Source organism: Xiphophorus couchianus, chromosome 1 (assembly GCF_001444195.1).
Source record: "Xiphophorus couchianus chromosome 1, X_couchianus-1.0, whole genome shotgun sequence".
In the NCBI taxonomy this organism is placed as follows: domain Eukaryota; kingdom Metazoa; phylum Chordata; class Actinopteri; order Cyprinodontiformes; family Poeciliidae; genus Xiphophorus; species Xiphophorus couchianus.
The window spans coordinates 1,121,768-1,142,948 of record NC_040228.1 but is presented as its reverse complement, the minus strand read 5'-3'; the positions used below and the strand labels follow the sequence as shown (position 1 = coordinate 1,142,948).

Here is a 21,181-nt window from a genome sequence, read left to right as displayed (position 1 = left end):
CATTTCCCACTAGAGCTATTTAGAAATACGCTTACTAGTCGCTTTTTTCTTAGTCTTTTTGTTTTGTATGGATTTTTTTCATCTAAGATACACTGCTCAAAAAAATAAAGGGAACACTCAAATAGCACATCCTAGATCTGAATGAAAGAAATATTCTCATTGAATACTTTGTTCTGTACAAAGTTGAATGTGCTGACAACAAATTCACACAAAAATCATCAATGGAAATCAAATTTATTAACCAATGGAGGCCTGGATTTGGAGCCACACAAAATTAAAGTGAAATAACACTACACGCTGATCCAACTTTAATGTAATGTCCTTAAAACAAGTCAAAATGAGGCTCAGTATTGTGTGTGGCCTCCACGTGCCTGTATGACCTCCCTACAATGCCTGGGCATGCTCCTGATGAGGTGGCGGATGGTCTCCTGAGGGATCTCCTCCCAGACCTGGACTAAAGCATCTGCCAACTTCTGGACATTCTGTGGTGCAACGTGACGTTGGTGGATGGAGCGAGACATGATGTCCCAGATGTGCTCAATTGGATTCAGGTCTGGGGAACGGGCTGGCCAGTCCATAGCTTCAATGCCTTCATCTTGCTGACACACTCCAGCCACATGAGGTCTAGCATTGTTCTGCATGAGGAGGAACCCAGGGCCAACCGCACCAGCATATGGTCTCACAAGGGGTCTGAGGATCTCATCTCGGTACCTAATGGCAGTCAGGCTACCTCTGGTGAGCACATGGAGGGCTGTGCGGCCCTCCAAAGAAATGCCACCCCCCACCATTACTGACCCACTGCCAAACCGGTCATGCTGAAGGATGTTGCAGGCAGCAGACCGCTCTCCACGGCGTCTCCAGACTCTGTCACGTCTGTCACATGTACTCAGTGTGAACCTGCTTTAATCTGTGAAGAGCACAAGGCGCCAGTGGCGAATTTGCCAATCCTGGTGTTCTCTGGTAAATGCCAAGCGTCCTGCACGGTGTTGGGCTGTGAGCACAACCCCCATCTGTGGACGTCGGGCCCTCATACCATCCTCATGGAGTCGGTTTCTAACCATTTGTGCAGACACATGCACATTTGTGGCCTGCTGGAGGTCATTTTGCAGGGCTCTGGCAGTGCTCCTCCTGTTCCTTCTTGCACAAAGGCGGAGGTAGCGGTCCTGCTGCTGGGTTGTTGCCCTCCTACGGCCTCCTCCACGTCTCCTGGTGTACTGGCCTGTCTCCTGGTAGCGCCTCCAGCCTCTGGACACTACGCTGACAGACACAGCAAACCTTCTTACCACAGCTCGCATTGATGTGCCATCCTGGATGAGCTGCACGACCTGAGCCACTTGTGTGGGTTGTGGAGTCCGTCTCATGCTACCACGAGTGTGAAAGCACCACCAACATTCAAAACTGACCAAAACATCAGCCAGACAGCATAGGTACTGAGAAGTGGTCTGTGGTCCCAACTGCAGAACCACTCCTTTATTGAGTGTGTCTTGCTAATTGCCAATAATTTCCACCTGTTGTCTATTCCATTTGCACAACAGCAGGTGAAATTGATTGTCAATCAGTGTTGCTTCCTAAGTGGACAGTTTGATTTCACAGAAGTTTGATTTACTTGGAGTTATATTGTGTTGTTTAAGTGTTCCCTTTATTGTTTTGAGCAGTGTATGTTATTCAGAAGAAGAAATGTTTAACATTTTTAGAAATATTTCTGATTTCTGGGATGTGGCTAAGACCTTTTCCTGCATTTCAGTGGGCAGTCTTCCACCAGCATCTCTTGAAGTGCTTAGAAACTAAAATCTGCATTGTGTTTTTGAAGGTTTTTAGACATGTCAGATCATCTGGTATGATTTAAATCTTCCAGTTTTTCTCTCCAACATGTTGTGTGACTGTCTACCTGCAGGTGATGGGATCAGGGATTACCCCTATGAAGATGTCAAGCTGTCCACTATGTGTCTTCCTATAAGGCCCCCAGGTCCAAAGGTAAGGAAGGAAATTCAAATATCTTTTTGACTTATTAGGAATGTCTCAATTAGGATTTTATTTCTCTGTTTTCATAATCGACCTCAATCATTTAGCTATAGGTACAACGCTTGTGTTCTAGTCATGATTCTCGCAGCAGTTTCCGTTTTTCTTGACAGTGTCAGATATTTCGTCTGAACAGGGATTTCTGGATAACAACCTTTTATTTCTAAATATATGTCTCACCTGACACACATTTCTGGTCTCAAATAAACTCCTATATCACTTTGCTGCTAACATTATCATTCAGTACAGTTTGCTAGGCTAATGACAGCATTTTTATTATCTGTTTTGATAGGACTTGTTGATAATTCAGCATGTAACATGTCTCACTGCCATTCCAGTAAATAAGACAAACCTTACAGGAAGAGCAGTACTGCTTCATAATTTTGCTAATTTTATGTCCTCAGTTTCTGTTCTGTTGTAAATTATCGCCTGGAGAGGGTCAAGGTAGAGATAGCAACGTGTCTGTCTGTGTCAAGACACAGACAGACACGTTGTGCTGCAGCCAATACCGTCTCTCTTTCCAGCTCATATTTCTTAGCTCAGCAGAATAAAGTTCAAGGTTTATAAAATAGCAGCTGTTATACAAGAAGGCACTCCATGGCTCACTGGGACTGACAAAGTCACTCAGAGTAGATTTACAACAGCTGTTTAATCAATCTGAAAGATTCTCTTATCAAAATCACAGGATGATACTTTGATTGGATCAGGACATCCCTATTTATTTCTGTATCCCTAAAGTAAAATAGTAACTATCTCACTTGATAGAAGAAAAGATTGTCACAATATACAAATCATGTCTTAAATTTTTTTGTTTGCTTCAGTTTTCTCCTAAAGGTCAGACGTTGCATGGATACGCTGGGAAAGTGGACAAGAACGTATTTCAGGTGTTGGCATCCAAATCCTCAACTTTTACAGAATCTGCTAACTCAGCATCGCCTCGATACAGCAGCGCTCAGAAAGCCCACGGGTCTCCTCAGGTAGCTGCCTGTGTTTTCTAAACCGTTTTATGCATCTAAATGCTTCAGCTCAGTGGGAAATATTCCCATGTAAAACGATGAGTCATGGTAAAAGTTGCAAAGCAACGACAGGCGCGGTAACTTGCCGAGCAGGAAGGAGAGGATGCTGAAAGAAACAGATAGGGGTGAAGCAAAATGCAAGTCCTTCTGTCACATTTAGGCTCTTTGAACGAGAAAACAAACTTCTAACTGATGGCTTTGGGAAGCCGCTGGACTGGGACAGAATTTAACTGCAAGGTAATTCATCTGGCTGAGGGAGAAATAGAGGAGTGGGGCTTTGAAACCTGCCTGACACTTTTACTGTGTAGTTAGTGTGTTGGATAAATGCTAGACGTTTATGGTTAGCTCTTGCTTTAGCATGTTTTTGGTAGAATCTTTTGCTTCACGAGACAGAAACAGAAAAACTGTTAGATTGTTTCTAAAGTGCTGTTCTTGTAAATTGATCAGTTATTATAGTCTATTATACATTGAAAAAGGCATAAGTACGTGTGTGTTTCTCAGCTATAGATTTGAGAAACTATAGCTGAGATCTATAGCTATAGATCAGCTATAGCTATAGATGTTTCTGTAGCATCACTATGCTACAGAAACATTCTGGTTGTTTCTGTACTCTGTCATTCACGTTTGTGTCTTTTAACAGCAGCAGCAGTCTAAACTTCCTCTATATGTTTTCTTGGGTGGCAGGAAAACAGAGATGTCAGATAAATAACTTCTGTAAATGTTAATGTACATTAGATCTCACACCCCTGGCAAAAAGAACAAGTTTTTTTCTGTAAATGAGACTGTAAATTATTTAAAATGCTTTCCACCTATTCCTGTTTTTCCATACAGAAAAACTGTACATATCTAACATAATTATTGTAAAAGATCAATAATCTTGCCTCACAGCTTAACTCAGGTTCAGCATTAGGTCATTAGGTCAAGATGTGAGTCAGAAACTTCACATCTTCACTTGGCAGTATTTGTTCCTTCTCAGCCATGGAAAAGTTCTCTATATCTATCTAAGAACAGCCCAGTTTCAGGAGATTTCTGGACTCCGGGTCATTTATTCTAGTGAAGTTATTCTTTTGTTGATTTGAATTTGCACTTGGAGTCACTGTAACGCTCTAATTATACAACCCCTCTTTATTCCTGCTTACTGGCAGAAACATTTAGATAATAAAGGGTGTGTAGCGTATTTTACGGACTATACCCCACCACTTTTTTCCCACACTTTGAACCATGCGGCTTATAGCCGGGTGCGGCTTTTCTGTGGATTTTTCTTCAACCACCAGGGGGCTCTTTAGCATGAAGTGAATCATTGGAAGTCAAAATTGGAAATCAAAGAAGAAAGTGCTGATTTCATATGATGCAGCTTTTAAGTTGAAGGCTATCGATCTGGCAGCACAGATCGATGGTCGCTGCACGTAGACTCAGCGTGAATGACTCCATGGTTCGCCGTTGGAGACGCAGGGCTGCGTCCTTAACAGCAGATTTATTAAGAACGCAGCCCTCTGCTGGGTCCTTATGGAAAACCGAGAGCGGCGGAGATACCAGCGGCTTATAGCCCGGTTTGGCTTATATATGTACGTTTTCAGTTTTTAAAAAAAAACTTTGTGGGTGCGGCTTATTGTGAGGTGCACTCTATAGTCGGGAAAATACGGTATTCTGCATTGAATGTAGCTTCTTGAACCAAGATTAAATTAAAAATCCCAACTCTAGATAAAATGAAATGGTAACCTCAGTACATGATGCTGCCACTACCATGTTTCTCTGTGGGTTTCTTCTGATGATGGTTAAAGTTGTTTTGGCACAAACATCCAACTTGGCTCATGAATCTGCAGCACATTTCCTTCGAGGTTTTAGTTTTTAATCAAGCCTTGGGATACGTTTATAATCCTACTTCTTATTCAATTCATAATCACAAAAATGGATTTTTAATCAGAGGAATAACTCCACACTTGGAACTTTGAGAAAGTTTTAAAAAAAAATCCTGCACCTCTTCAGCTTTATTTCCAGCCTCCCTGGCAGCTTTCTGTGCATTTTTAAATTTTAGACATTCATCCAGTTTTCTGATGTCACTGTTATCACAAATGCTCTCAAATCTTTTTGATCTTTTTTATACTTCATCAAACCCTAACTTCAGCTAATTATGCAAATTAGCTGAGGCTTATTTAAACTCAATAAGATTCACTGCACTTCATTGACATGAAGAAGAATAAATTGAGAATTTGAAATAAAAAGGTGATTCAGCCAAGTATTTGGTTGTTCACACTTATTCAGTCAGTTCGTTGCAGCTGGTATTTTCTTTAAGGGATGTACATATTTAAGCTTGGACGTTTGGATAAAAAACCAAGGTAGTATGTACACTATCCTTCCACCAAATCACAAGTTTATAATTAGTATTTGTAAATTACATTTGAAACAAAATGACTTCTTTAAACCTTCCTGAATAAGAAAACTGAGATGTTTGGTTTGAGACAATGCAACATTTAATTGTGATTAATCTGATTAGATTTTTAATCGATTTACAGCCCTGACTCTCGTGACTCTGTATGGACGAGGCTGTGAAGTACATGCGTGTTTGCATTTCTCCACAGTATATCTCCAAGATTGAGACCATTTTTGATGACAAACGAGGCAGAAAAAGAGTGAAGAACCAAGGGCCCTTTGCACGAGGTAAGAGCTGAAACAGAACCTTTCATCAGCGAGATTAAAACGAGCTTCTTGCTGAAAATACCCAGCTTCTGATAATGCACTAACTTAAGGCCAGCAGGGGAAGGGCCAGGCTAATGATTATCAAACAAAGGCTTACTGTCTTCATGTGATTATAACTTGTCGAGGCTTTTCATTCCCATCCTGCTGACTAATGTTTGCTCCTCATGGCAGCAGAGGAGACCAGCGGGACAGAGAGTGATCCAGAAGACAACACTAAAGGTATCAGCAGTAAGATAAAAGGTTTCTATTTGGAGTTCACAACTCTTATGTCTGAAAGAATTACTCGCTAAAGTGTGAACATAATGAAGAACCTGGACAGTTTCCAGTTTTCTTTCCTTAAATGAGCCTTGGTGAAATGCATTTCTTTGCATTAGCACATAATCACTCCATGTGTTCAGCAGGAAGGTCCGTTTACATCCAGTCCACACTGAGGCGACGGCCCGGGTATCGCACCCTGGAGAGGGACCTGATCCAGCTGCAGCAGCAGAAGCAGCAGCTCTTCCAGATCTTTGTGGTTGTGTCGCTACGGAAAAACGCCACAGGAAACACGTACTCCCCTGAAATTACTCAGCAGTTCCCAAAAATGGTTAGAGGGAGCCTTTACTGTAACATTACCCTGCTCTGCTGACAACCTAAATGTGCTTTAATTGCTTTAAGTGAATGGAATCTGTTGTTTGCATCCTTAAGATGATTTTGTTTTATGATTGGAAGGGGAATTTCCCACACTGGCATGAGTCAGTAAATGTTACGAGCTTTGTCTACTCATTTACTTGACTCTAATATCAGCATCTTTTCATGCCAGTCGGTATAATCAGTTTTAACTTCCAAATGAGAAACTCAGCTATGTAAATAAGATTTTTTGATTTATTTATTCAGTCAGTCATCAAATAAAAACCTCCAAACATTACAACAATGTGAACAGCTGGACTGAAATGTGCAGGCAGAAGCACTAGGCTGATGTTTGTCTGTCCTGCACATCAAATCATTACAATATATGAAAAAAACTAAACATTATTTACACCGTTTCATTTCAGTTTGAAAAGTCGTCCCGTCTCTCCAGAGAAGCTGAGGATCAACTCAACGTGATTCCCAAGTTCTGCTTCCCGGATCCCCAGGACTGGAAGCCATCTGCACACACACCCAGGTCAGCTGCTGCACCGCAGTGACACACAAATCCGTAAACAACAGGGGCGCAATGGTAAAAGAAACACTTTACTGATTTCTTTTAGCATCTCAAAGCTAATGCCTTCATTTGTTATTATATAATGTGGTTTAAATACCTTCTTTTGTTTCTGTTCCATATTATGTGTATTATTCCATCCCCTCTTTTCCGTTTATGTCTTCGGCTGTCAGCTCTAATCCCTAAATTCATCTCAGCTTTCATGGCTTAAAACCAGGGTGTCCAGACTTTTTGTTGAAGGACTTTTAACTTCACAGATGTAAAGTTAAAATTAGCCGTGGGCCACAAAAACATTTTTCATCTCTTCTTATAAAAAATACAAAAATAATAAAAACAAACTAAATGCACAATATTTTGATGAAACGTCCTAGCAGAAATAATTTGTATGTCATTTTAGAGGTCGATCTGTCGATTAACTGATTAATTGCATTAAATAAATTGGCACATGTGGCAAATTCTTTTTATTTAACCACTTAAGCCTTTTTATGGAATATTAGAAATACATTAGAAGATTCTTATAATTAATTTACCTTTTTAAATAAAAAAATAAGCAATTTGTGCCTAAAATGTAATAAAATGTGAATATTTTAATTACATACTTAATTACAGACAGTGTGTGTTGTTTCAGTAATATTGCCTATTTTTTAGACTGTATACTCCAGTTAATCAATTAGTATATTAGTTAGCAATTATTTAATTAATCAATTCATTAGGATTAAAACTTTCAGCCCTGCGATGTGCTACAAAAGGGCCCTGTAGTTGATAAAAGATGAACAGTTGGTGTTGTTGCTCCACTTTTAAGACTATTTGAATTTATTTTTAATTTGTTTTCAGCGCATCACCATCACCGGTCTGGTGAAGCAAAGCTGGGTCCAGAGCCGCACATTGGACACCCTCACTTAAAACATTCAAAAGACAAAATAGTTATTATTAATATTAATATTAATATTTGGTGCTCTCATTTGGCTGTAGCTACATTCATTGTTGGATTTACTTGTTCCTGATTTTTCCGGTTTCATTTCCAGTGAGACCTTCTCCTTTGTCCTCACCGGAGAAGACGGGAGTCGCTGGTTTTGTTACTGCCGTAAGATCCTGGTGAGTGAGGACGTGTGCTGACATCTGGATGGGAATTATTGGCTCATGTGACTGTGCGTGCGATGACCTGGCAGCTTGCCACGTCATTACTCACTATCTCTGAGGAATCACACTCTAGCTAGCTCTGAACTTGTGACACACAGCAGAAGGAATGTCGCAGCTTCCTCCTCTGCTTGGTGTTGTCTCATTTAGTGCAGCGTCTCAAACCCATCTGTTATTGTTTATCAAATTAATCAGAGTTTTGTCTCAGTTGGAGCGATGTCATCAATATGCAGAGTTTAAATCTGCTGCTGGCCGTAAAGCTGTAGTTTGGTTTGTAAAGTTTGCCATAAAGGGAAGCAGAAACTGGCAGGTTTGTGTCTTGTTGTGTGTGAAACATGTCTGCTGTGCCCTGCTGTCTGACTTGTGCAACTTTCTGTTTTCAAGCCCAGTGGAAAGGGGAAGAGGCTTCCTGAGGTGCACTGCATTGTCAGCAAGTTGGGCTGTTTCAACCTGTTTGCTAAGGTAAAATCACTCACTGAGTGTGTTGCCTTGATCAGTATTCATGCAGCTTAAATCCTGTTTTCTGCATTTTGTCACAACACAACCAAATACTTCAGTGTATTTTGTCAGCAGAAGAACCTTAAACATCTAGTTTAGATGTTTAAGGTTAAATTAGACGTGTGGATTGTTGTGTGTCAGAATGGCCTAGTCAAAGTCTAGGTCTTAAGAATATGCAGCAACAATTGAAAACTGATATTAACTAGGACTGCAACAATTAATGGGATTAATCAATTATTCAAAAAAATGGTCACCTAATTTAGTAATCAATTAATTGATCATTTGAGTAAACAGACTCAAAAGGTCTCAGAGCAGCAATTAAACCATAACTGTATAAAAATACACATTTTGAATACAAGAACAAACCTTTGTCTGTAAAATGTTCTATCCTGAACTCTTCAGGTGACTTGGTTCAAATTCTGCTAAATAATCTCCTCCAGAGCAACGTCTGCTATTATTAATAACCAGTTAATCCGCAGAATAATCAATATATCTCACGTTCAGTCCAGCACTAAGGCTTCTCACATGTTAGAAATATTTTAATTGCTTCATTTGTTACAAATGATTCCTCATCATTTGTAAGGATTGCTGTTAATGCATTAAAATTGAATTATTTGTTTCTTTGCATCTTTTAGTGTATTTTTAATATTGAATAGAATAGAATAGAATAGAATAGAAGTACTTTATTCATCCCAGCAGGGAAATTACTTCGCAGTTACAGCATAGAGACAAGACACAATAACAACTACCACTGAGTAGTAGTTGTAGATAAAATAAAAATAAATATAAAATGCTGTTGATATAAGAAACAACTTAAGAGCAGTCCTTGCAAAGATTCAAAAAATGCAGATATGTATATGTAAATATATGTACAGCAAGTGTGCCACAGTGCAGTTGTGCAAAATTGGACTGATTAGTGCAGAACAATGATTTAGCTTTTATTGTACAGTGAGATGGCATGTGGCAGGAAGGATTTCCTGTATCTGTCCCTACGACAGCGGAGCTGGAGCAGCCTATATGAGAAGGTGCTCCGCTGTCTGTCCACTATGTGGTGGAGAGGCTGCTGTTTATTGTCCATAATAGACAGAAACTTCTTCAGTGTCCTCCTCTCCACCTCAGTTTCCAGGGACTCCAGCCTTAGTCCCAGTACAGAGCCAGCTTTCCTGATGATTTTGTCTAGTCTATTAGAGTCGCTGGCTCTGATGCTGCTTCCCCAACACACAGCAGCAAAGAAGATGGCACCGGCAACAACACTGTGATAAAAGGTCTCAAACATCTTGCTGCACACATTAAAGGATCTCAGCTTCCTTAAAAAATAGAGTCTGCTCATCCCCTTCCTGCACACAGCGTCAGTGTTAGATGCCCAGTCCAGTCTGTTGCCGATTACAACTCCCAGGTATTTGTAATCCTCCACCTCCTCCACCACTTCCCCTTTGATCTTCAGTGGCCGTGAAGATGTCTTCTTCCTTCTGAAGTCAATCACCATCTCTCTGGTCTTACTAATGTTGAGCCTCAGGTGATTCTGTTCAGACCACTCCACAAAGCTGTCCACCAGTGTCCTGTACTCCCCCTCCCCTCCATCCCCTATACACCCGACAACCGCTGAGTCATCAGAAAACTTCTGTAGGTGACATGACTCAGAGTTGTACTGGAAATCAGTGGTGTACAGGGTGAAGAGAAAGGGAGAAAGCACAGTTCCCTGTGGAGCTCCTACATCACTGACCACCACATCAGACAGGACACTGCCCAGATGGACAAACTGTGGCCTGCCTGTCAAGTAGTCAGTAACCCAGGAGATCACTGAGTCGTTGACACCCATCCTCCGCAGCTTCTCACCCAGCAGCAGAGGCTGGATGGTGTTGAAGGCACTGGAGAAATCAAAGAATGTGATACTGACAGTGTCTCCTACACCATCCAGGTGCGAAAGTGCTCGTTGCAGCAGGAAGATGATGGCATCGTCAACTCCTAAGTGGGGCTGGTAGGCAAATTGCAGGGGGTCTAGAAACGTCCTCACCTGAGGCCTCAGGTGGGCCAGGACCAGTCTCTCCATGACCTCCATCACATGAGATGTGAGAGCAACTGGTCTGTAGTCCTCTGGGTCAGATGGCCTTGGCTTCTTGGGAACAGGAACCACATGTGATGTCTTCCACTGCAGCGGGACTCTCTCCAGCCTCAAGCTCAGGTTGTACATGTGTGCCAGTACAGGGCACAGCTGGCCAGAGCAGGTCTTCAGGATCCGTGTTGTAATGCCATCAGGTCCTGCAGCCTTCCCCTGGTGTAATCGCTCCAACTGTCTCTTAACCTGGCCTGTAGTCACCGTTAGCTGGGGGTAGGTGTGCAGTGGAGATGTGGGGGGGGGCTGAAGGAGAGGTGACGTGCAGGAGAATGCCGGTAGGTGGTTTGAACAACTTGGGGCAGTGTGTATGTGTGGGGGGATGGTGGTGGTATGGGAGTAGCAGGAGGTGAGCTGAACCTGTTGAAAAACTGGTTGAACTGGTTTACTCTATCCCGGCCCCCAGATATCTGTGTGTCCTTCCCCTTCATTCCAGCGATGTTCTTCATTCCTTTCCACACATCTTTCACACTGTTCTGCTCGAGTTTGGACTCAAGCTTCCTCCTGTAGTTGTCCTTGCATGTCCTCAGTGTCTCTCTGAGTTCACACTGGACTCTCCTCTGCTCTTCCTTATCTCCAGACCTGAAAGCCATCTTCTTTTTGTTTAGAAGTGCCTTCAGGTCACTGGTAATCCAGGGTTTGTTGTTGGAGAAGCAACGCACGGTCCGGGCTGGCATGACAGTGTCCTCACAGAATCTGATGTAGTCCGTGATGCAGTCAGACATGTTGTCGATGTCCTCCCCATGAGGCCCACAGAGCACATCCCAGTCTGTCGACCCAAAGCAGTCCTGCAGTGCCTCAGCTGCCTCCTGTGTCCACCTCCTCACCGTCCTGATGCGCACAGGCTGCCTACTCACCAGGCAAAGTACTTAGTGATGGGAGTCATCCTTACCAAGATGTGGTCCGACCTGCCAAGGGGGGGCAAGGCTGTGGCGCTGTATGCATCTTTGGCATTAGCATACAGGAGATCCAGCATTTTGTTTTCCCTGGTGGGACAGTCAACATACTGCTGGAAGTTGTGTAGAGCTTTGTCCAATGAGGCATGGTTAAAGTCACCTGTGATGACCATGAAGGCATCTGGGTGTTGAGTCTGCAGTTTGGCTGCGGTAGAGCTGATGACGTCACAGGCCACCCCTGCATCAGCTGATGGGGGAATGTAAACAGCGACCAAAATGGCGGACGTAAACTCCCTCGGTAAATAATACGGCCGCATTCCCACAGCCAGAAGTTCAATGTCCGGGCTACAAATCTGTTCCTTCACGTTAACATGACCGGGATTACACCACCTCTCATTCACATAAAGTGCAATCCCGCCGCCCTTCTTCTTCCGACTCTTGGAAAAGTCCCTATCTCCCCGCACCAAGGAAAATCCAGGGACCTCCACGCTGTAGTCCGGAATAAGCGAGTGCAGCCAGGTTTCCGTGAAGCAGTAGATAACCAGCGCCGTGAGTTCGTCTGTCTTATTCCCCAAAGACCTCACGTTCCCCGCAATAATCGCCGGTACCGCTGGTTTGTGCCGTCTCCTCTTCTCCCTCCGTTTAACTCCAGATCTGCAGCCCCGTCGTCTCCTCCGTAACTCCTCTGGGACCACAGGCCTGTCTCCGGGCAGCAGCAGAAGCTTACACAGCGCAATCAGCTGTTCACGCGAGTAAACAATGCCGCTACTCCGTTCGGCGAGGTTCTCCGTAACAAAGAGTAGAAAAAGTAGCAGAAGAACGCGGAGAACAGCGACAGAACCACATCCAGCCATTGTGGAAAGCTTAACTGATAATCTATGGGTTCTTTAAGCACGGATCCTTAATCGGTTACAGCAAATATACACAGATTAACACACACGACGGGAGCTGCGTCTGCAAGCAGCCAGCTGTGCCGGCGCCAAAAGAAAAATATATTGTATAAAAAATACTTGAATAAGAAATCGTTTTTATCAGATTAATGTTGACGTTCACTTCCACGCAGTCCAAATGAGCCAGGCAAAGTACTTAGAAAAAGTACTAGACCATTCGGTCAAAAGGTTTTAGTCTGCATACACGGATGTTTGTGACTGAAAAGTCTCCAGCAGGGGGAAATACTTTTACAAGGTGCTGTAAATCTGCTCACATCTCTGCTTCAGAAGCCTCGGCAGAAGAAGTGAAGAGGATATGTGTTCAGAGTTAGTGGCTATGAAAGTTTGACCTCTGACCTGTCCTGTAGTTGGGTTTGAAGGACAGCGAGTTGTTTGATGAGGCGTTGTGTCTGTGTTTCTGTCCAGATCCTGGAGGAGGTGGAGCGGCGCAGAGAGATTTCTCCGCCACTGGTTTATACATTCATGCGCAGCGTGATGGAGGCCCCGTTCCCGGCCCCCGGACGCACCGTCACTGTAAAGAGTTTCCTCCCCGGCTCTGGGAATGAGGTAACCCCGGCACAGAAACAGGAAGTCCTGATCAGCAGCCATGTGGCTCGTAGCTACGCCACCTCCTCAGACCTTTTGGAGGCTTTAATTGCTCTGGGTTACATGTTAACATTCAGCTGTAACCTGCTTCGTCACTGCCGGGAACAAAATGACTAAAGGCAGTGCTGTAACCTGTTCAGCACTCTGACGTGTCTGCTGCAGTTCGGAGCTCAGTGGTTTGTTCTGCTGCAGGTTCTGACTCTGTGCCGACCAGTGGACTCCAGGCTGGAGCATGTGGACTTCGACAGCCTGCTGCAGTGTCTCAGTGTGGGGAAACTCCTGCAGGTGTTTGCTTCCCTCCTGCTGGAGAGGAGAGTCATCTTTATTGCTGATAAACTCAGGTAAGTAACATCGTCACACTGACACTTAGCAACCTGCAGAGCTTTGGGAATTTATTTCATTTCCCTCTGAACACATAAACTCCAGTTCTGAGTCAGCTCCTTAGCAGCATTGGTATTTTATCATGGGGTGATAATAAATCTTGATGTAAAAATGGTTTTAGTTTTGTTTTTTTCCCAAAGCTGCTGGTTCAGATCAGAGATCAGCTTGTTGTGATATTAGGACATCTGTTTGCTGGGATTTAGGACATTTAATGGATTTTTGATTAAATTCATCAATATTCTTTAAGCTTTGAGTCTTCTGGAGTAAATTGAACCAAAACATCCCAACAGCCACAGCTTCTGGATTAGCTTCTGGTATCCCTGCTGACATATCACTACTACATCATTTGGGTCCCAAAACGTGTTGAACTTATAGGAAGTTTTTTTCACAGTTTCATTCTCTTGAGTCAGCTGTCCAGGTGTGTCTCATGTTATAACCGTTTTGCTCTCTCTCACCTCTCTCAGTGTGCTGTCCAGGTGTGGCCACGCTGTGCTGGCGCTACTCTACCCCTTCACCTGGCAGCACACGTTTGTCCCAGTGTTACCAGCCAGCATGCTGGACATCAGCTGCTCTCCCACGCCGTTCCTCATTGGTGTGCTGGCTCCGTGTTTGCCAGAGGTGCTGGAGCTGCCCATCGAGGAGGTAAAGCAGCTGGAGGTCTCCTCGTCTCCTCTCTGCTTCCTCTTTATGCTTCAACATGAGAAAGTCACACTGTTGCTCTGACTCATCTAAACTCCATTTATTCAGCTGTAAAGTAAATGTTGTTCCTTTTTCCTGTCTTCCCAGGTTCTCATTGTGGATCTGTGTGCTGACAGGTTTGTCATACAGGTGTGTACACTCAGAGACAATAGTGCAGGAGGGCGTGGCTCCTGTGGGAGAGGCGGCTTTGCCTCCACTTGTCGCCTGCAGGGTGGAGTGCTTTAGGGACAAAGGAAGTGATAAAAGCATACAGGACATGAGCCCAGAGCAGAGCCACACTAATATGTTAATAACCAATCTCCCACATATCATTCACCCTTTAGTTTATTTTGAATCCTGTTATCATTAAAAATCTTAGAGGAATAGACCGTAACTCTGGATAAATGCTATGATGTGCTTTTGATGTTTTTCTGGAAAACGCACTTCAAAATCTAAAACTGGAACTTAAAACACTTTTCATCATAACAAGCACTGGCTTGTTCAGCGCTCTCCGCTAGAGAACTACAGACACTGTGAAAGCTCAAACAACGTGTTTCAGCAAAATTATCCCACTTTTTTCCAACTGCGCCCTAATCAGACGCACATAGTGCGTGTTTTCCCCCAATCTCTGGGGGAACGGTACCTGATGGGGAAACGAGAATCGACGTGCCTTCAAGTAGAACTTCTTTTTTTTTTTTAAATACACGCTCACTAGTGCACCAACTAGTGTCGTGGCGAGAACATTACACCTTTTCGATGTGTACCGTTACTGTGTAAAACAAAGATTGTAATTAGAACGTCTTCATGTAAATGTGTTAATAGAAACGAAACAAAAATTCCATTTTCGTTTTATCATTGTCATGTAAACAGGGCCTACATCTCTGTCCTCCTCAGTGTTCTATTGCTTTGGTAATTAATCCTGTCTGAAAACTGTCATGTGTGAGTCAGACACAGAGGGGGAGACAAAATTCTATCTCTGCTTTGAGTCTAAGGCTGAGTCTAAGTGACCCAATGCCGATTTTTTTTTGACGCAATGTGACCTGTATCCGATCTTTTCATGACAGTCTGAACAGCACAGGTCAGATTTTTTTCGAATGCGACCCAGGCCACAAAACAGGGTCAGTTAGAATTTGTTTTGATTTGAATTTGGCACGCCTCCCTGGTGAGGTGTTCCGGGCACGTCCCACCGGGAGGAGGCCCCGGGGAAGACCCAGGACACGCTGGAGGGACTATGTCTCTCGGCTGGCCTGGGAACGCCTCGGGATTCCCCCGGAAGAGCTGGAAGAAGTGGCCGGGGAGAGGGAAGTCTGGGCCTCCCTTCTGAAGCTGCTACCCCCGCGACCCGACCTCGGATAAGCGGAAGAAGATGGATGGATGGATGGATGAATTTGGCACGTTTTTCACTAATTACGTGAGTACGTTGGCATTTCGAGTACAAAATGCCAACAGAAGTAATAGCCCCCATGCCAAGATCCAGCCACATGTGGGGATGCATGCAGCGGTACGAGCCGCATTAACCAAGAAAAGGAAGCGGCAGTTATTTTGAGGTGTAGAGTAATAGGTGCCTTCCATGCAATGCAGGGAGGCAATGCTCTTCTATGCTTTGGTGTGGCAGACCCCAATATAAGCATGTTTTTGCTAGTGCCATTGTAAATGTGTTGAAGCTCAAAGTAACAACATGCAGGCTGATGCAGACTGGATGTGAGTGTCTGCCTGCTCTGTGCTGCAGCTCGGAGATGAAGACTGCATTTTGCCCAGCAAACTTCAGGCGGCGCTGCAACAGGTCCTGGAGGACAGAGAGGACATCCTGAGACAGGACAGCAGAGACGCATGTGGAGGTTTGTTTAACCTGCACTGTTTTACCTCCTCATGGTGTCTGAGGTTTTAGGTGGCAGAAAGCAGAACTAAGCAGTCAAAGAAAAGTGAAATGTGGTTTTTGACAGAACTATTCTTATTCTGAGTTACACATTATTGGTAGTTTAGCTCTGCGTAATGCGTTAGAACGTTTTCCTAAAGTAGCTTCATGTCCTACATGCTGTGTGTGGTGAAAAGTTAATTCTTCACATAATCCTGGAAACAGGGCTCAAAACGCCTGGTTGAACCTAGCCCCGCCTTCAAGACGCAGCTCCTCCTCAGAGTTGCAGTTTCCAAGCTACCAATCTTCAGCCCCACAGAGCAGCTCCTCCTACTCAACTCCTTCAGACTAGCCTGCAGCACTTAGCAAACAGCTGGTGGAACTGCTGACGTCATTGTAGGAGCTACTGCTCCATAAAGTGATGGTAAAAACTTTGTTAAAGGATTAATAGAGGAGCCATTTTGGGATGACTTCCTGAAACCAGAGCTTCAGAAAGAGCAGGAGCTTCTTAAAGAGACAGATGCCCAATTTCAAGGCTACAAAGTTACATTTCTTTTAAGTCATATTTGATATGTACAGCATTTTTATAAAAACTGGAGGTAAGACAGTTAGTTTATTGTGTTATAAAATAATACATTGTGCCTGGACAAAACATGATACTGCCCCTTTAAGACACATTGACCTTTGTTGTTTTAATGTGTGAAAACCTCAAGAGTTTTTAAATACATTTGCAGGGCAGTGTGATAAAGAGGATGTATTAGATGTTTTAATGAATTATTAGATGTTTTAACGAAGTGTTTCTTGGTGGAGTGGTTAAACCTGCTGTCTGCTCCGTCAGAGCGGCCGGCCGACCTGAGCGCCCTGTTGTCTGAGGCTTTCGTCCGGTTCTTCGTGGAGCTGGTGGGCCACTATCCTCTGCACATGGTGGAGGCTGCCAGCGGAGCCAAGGAGCTGCAGAGGGAAAGTTTTCGCAAGTCTCATCCCTCACGAGGAGTCCGGCAGTTCCTGCAGCTCTTCATGGAGACACAGATGTTCGCCGGCTTCATCCAGGACAAAGAGCTGCGCAAGGGAGGAGGGAGAGGTGAAGACGTTCACAACCACAGCAAAACTCATCTTTAAACGCTCAGTTTATGTCTTCTAAAACAAGCCAGATTTTGCTCATATTTAAATGAAGCTCTCTAATGTTAGTTGGTCATCAGACAGCATTTAGTATAAATAACAGGAACTTTATTATTATTATTAGTTTTTATGTTTCCTTCTGAAGAATCATTCAGATCCCACTTTATTTTCTTGTTTCCCCCAAAATAGACAACATAATTAGCTGTGAGGAAAAAACATGAGGGAATGACATTTCATATGAGATATAATATTCTGCCAATAATTCATATGTGTCTAGTAATTTAAAGTTCAAAAAACAACTTTAGAAAGGAGAGCTATGTATTTAATATTTTCTAGAGGTGTGCCGATCGATCGCCCACCGATAATAACGGCCGATTTCCATGAAAAGGTGTATGATAGGTCATCGCCGATCACTGTCTCTTGTTGCCGATCACCTGCATCTAACATCGCAGCCTGCGTGTGCAGCTTATCTCCTCTTTCCTTCACATTGCGCAAGCGCGCAGCAACAAATTCTAAGCAATGTTGTGAGGAACTATAACGCTCTGAGAGTGAATGGGGAAGTTTGCGTGTTGCGACGGAAAATTACCTCGGGGGTGAAACACGTCAAAATGCAACAACACAACGAATCTAATATGACATTTAAAAACCAACACTTGACGGAGTTTGGCTACATCGAGGCTCAATGCAGGAAAAAAAGGAATTCCAGAGCAGCCAGATAGCAGCGCACAACTACCAACACTCACCCGGAAGACCATGACGGTCAGAAAGCTAAGCTAATAATCCGATAAATAATTGAAGTCAACGAGTTAGCCGTGTAAGACAGGGGTGTCCAAAGTGGGTCCTCGAGAGCCGGCATCCTGCATGTTTTAGTTCTCTCCCTGGTTTAACGCACCTGGATCAAATGACGGCTCGTTAGATGAGCAACGAAGAACATTATCATGCTAAAGGTTGTTACTACCACCAGGGAGAGAATAAAACGTGCAGAATGCCGGCCCCCGAGGACCCACTTTGGGTGCCCCTGGTGTAAGACGCTGGTTCTGCTCTCGCTGTTGGACCGCTGCGCTACGCTGCTGGTAGTAATATTTCACACACGGAGCCGCTCAACCTCCACCAGACTGAACTGTCACACCGAACGTCTGCTTAAAGCTGCAGCATGTAACATAAACAAAAAAGATTTTAAATATGTATTAAAACTTTTGCTATGTCCTAACATAAGACAGATAATCTCTGAAAAAAAATTCGATCTCCTCTGCCTCCTCCATGTGTTCTGCAGAATTACTAAACTCGGTCAGAAACAACCAATCAGAACCAGGATTACTCAGCTAGCTGTTCTCACAGGAAGTTTTGATTTAGTAACTAAGGATTGTTTATTTTAATGCAGCCTGCATTTGACTTTTTCTTTTTTACTTGACATTATTTGATATAGACAGTGTTGTGAGGTTTATTTGACTCATGTATAATTTAGGGTACAGAGTCTTACTGTTGAATATTGTTTTAATGATTGCAGGTTTTTCAGTTGTTATTTTGACTGAATAGCTGCTGTATTGTGCCTGCAAGTATTTTGCATGTTTTATGTCTAAATTAGTGAAGTTATTGCCACGTCATTTTTTACATTTTGACAGATCACATAGTAGCATTTATACATAACACAAAAAATTAACAGCCCATCCAGGTGATGGGCAATGATCGGTGATCGACAGTGAGTTTTCCTCTCATGAGTGATCGGTATCGGAATTGGCAGCAAAAAAACCTGATCGGAGCATCCCTAATATTTTCATAAGTTCGACCTCAGGTCATTACTGTTTCTTGTAAAAGTATTCTCACCCTTTATTTTCTTTTCCCCACGTTTTGTCCTGTTACAGACACAAACGTCAGAGCATTTTCCTGAAACTTTATGTGACAGATCATCATAAATAATAAGGCTGATGATTATTTTAGTAAAAGTTATTTTGGTTGATCCAATAAAAAAATGTGGTGCATATTTTCTATCTTAGGTCAAGCTTATTTTATGCAATATTGTTATGCATTAAAAGATAGAAATAAACAAATAATTCAAGTCCCTTTTAATGACAAATGAAACATTTTATTGCTTAAAATGCAACAACGCATCATTCCTTTAGTTTTTGATTGATCATTTGGAGCAAAGGATGCATCTGCAGATAAAATATATTTCTTACATCAACATGTGAAATTTAAGACATTTCTGTTCAATGTAACCATTTAATAACATTTTATTTATTACATCATTTGAACCAGGTGAAGCTGAAAGTGTGGAAGTACTGGACAGAACATATTTACAGAATTTTATTTTTATCTTAAATGCAAAATGTATCTATTTTTAAACAGTTTTGGTTCTGAGTATTTTGTTCTTCCTTCCTTTTTCTGAATCTATTTACTCCAGTTAACGATTAATCGATCGCTAAATTAGTTGAGGATTATTTCAATAATTTTTTCATCATGATTAATTTGATTAACGGTTTCAACCCTAGAAAATAATACAGTGTTTTCATTTAAAACAGTAAAAGTCTGAAAAGTGTGGCTTTCATTTGCATTCTCTTTGTTACTAACACCTGAAAATAAAATCCAGCTTTTTCCTTCTGAGGTTCATGATGTTTTAAAATCTCAGTAAAACTACCTTTAAAACTTTATTGTGCAGCAGTTTGAGAGAATGTGTGAATATATTTGCCCTTAGTTGATGTTTAACTCTGATTGGCTAACCTCTCCGTCCTGGCTCTCCTCCCAGGACTCTATGAGTCCAGAGTGGCTGAGTATCTGGATTCGCGTCTAGAACCCGAGCCGAGCGGCGTGAACAAGTTTCTCAAAGGACTGGGTTCGTGTTGCTCTCTGAAACATTCACTCTCACAGATGACTTCATCAAAGTTAACCCTTCCTGTTCCTGCTCTGTTAGGAAACAAGATGAAGCTGCTCCAGATGAAATGACAGAAAACGTTCAGTCATCATTCACCAGAGGAGAGACTCCAGGTTCAAAACCAGAGCAAGCGTTTCTGCTGGCTGGCTCAAGGAACCAGATGTGGAAAGTCTTCATGCTGGGTTGGAAACCCGCATGTCCGATGGGACCACACACACCTCGGATCAGAACTCGGAACTGGAAACACTTCACTGTCTGTCTCCTCCTCAGAGCCGTTCACTGAGAGTCAGGCGTTGCGTCTTGGTGAAAGTAAAACAACGTTCCAGCTACTGAGACTCTCAGGTTTAACCTGTGGTTGTGATTATGAGCTCCATTTTAATGGAAACTGTTTACTTTGAACTTCCAGTCAGGAACATGTAACTTGTCAGTCCTGTAAGTACTTTAAAATTGTGAATAACGTGTGGTTCCAACCTGGAGGATTTTATTCTTCTCTTTTACGTACAACCTGTTATTGTTGCTTCTCTTTCTACTAAAAGCTAAAATCTTTCTGCTTCCTTTTTCTCTAATCATTTACATTTCAGATCCATCTGAAGGGTCTCGACTCTCACGTTTACTATGTGAATTCATGTTTGATTTTGTACCTGCTGTCCTTGAATTTCTGCATAACTGGATTTTTCTTTTTCTTTTTTTTTTTACATTTTGCACATGCTGTTGTACAGTGTTAATAAAACATTTTTTATAAAGCTGGGCGTGTCCTTAGTTTTTAAATCAGTTTATTTACAGTGACCCTGCAGAACTAAACACGTTTGCATGAAAATCCATTTGTTGTAGTCCAGGGGTGTCCAAACTGCAGCCTGGGGGGTATTTGTGGCCATTGGAATAATTCATTGTGGATCCAAGGGTGTGATAAAAATTCAACCTTCCTGAAAGTGGAGCCGATGGACACTTGTAATTTTTACACATTTACATATTCTGAAATGTAAGGTTTTAGGTGCAACACAAAGTATTTTTACTCTGCTAGCCTTGTTTTTAGTTAAATATAAATATTCAATGATATTTTGGTCTGTAACAAATTTGGACACCCATTTATTAAAATTAGCTGAGGGTCTTAGAAGAAAGGCGTTTTCATTAGAATAGACAAAAAACATTTTCTAACAGAATAGAAAATATTCAGACCAAAAAGCAAAA

General features: G+C 42.6%; 1 protein-coding gene across 8 annotated transcripts in view; it reads left to right on the top strand.

The window, feature by feature from the left end:
* dennd2c (DENN/MADD domain containing 2C) overlaps positions 1–20,736 on the top strand; it is a 30,811-nt gene extending 10,075 nt beyond the window's left edge. Inside the window, exons 4-19 of one of the 8 annotated variants that reach the window (XM_028022779.1) lie at positions 1,895–1,974; positions 2,841–2,996; positions 5,615–5,693; positions 5,907–5,951; positions 6,134–6,318; positions 6,767–6,876; positions 7,938–8,007; positions 8,434–8,511; positions 12,912–13,052; positions 13,284–13,432; positions 13,937–14,114; positions 14,259–14,300; positions 15,880–15,988; positions 16,844–17,086; positions 19,868–19,954; positions 20,033–20,736. In XM_028022779.1, the coding sequence (XP_027878580.1) occupies positions 1,895–1,974; positions 2,841–2,996; positions 5,615–5,693; positions 5,907–5,951; positions 6,134–6,318; positions 6,767–6,876; positions 7,938–8,007; positions 8,434–8,511; positions 12,912–13,052; positions 13,284–13,432; positions 13,937–14,114; positions 14,259–14,300; positions 15,880–15,988; positions 16,844–17,086; positions 19,868–19,954; positions 20,033–20,064 (1,784 nt within the window). In that variant the 3' untranslated portion in view covers positions 20,065–20,736. The other 7 variants (XM_028022763.1, XM_028022771.1, XM_028022754.1 and 4 more) reach the window with 7 other exon arrangements.
* Positions 20,737–21,181: the final 445 nt, after the last annotated feature.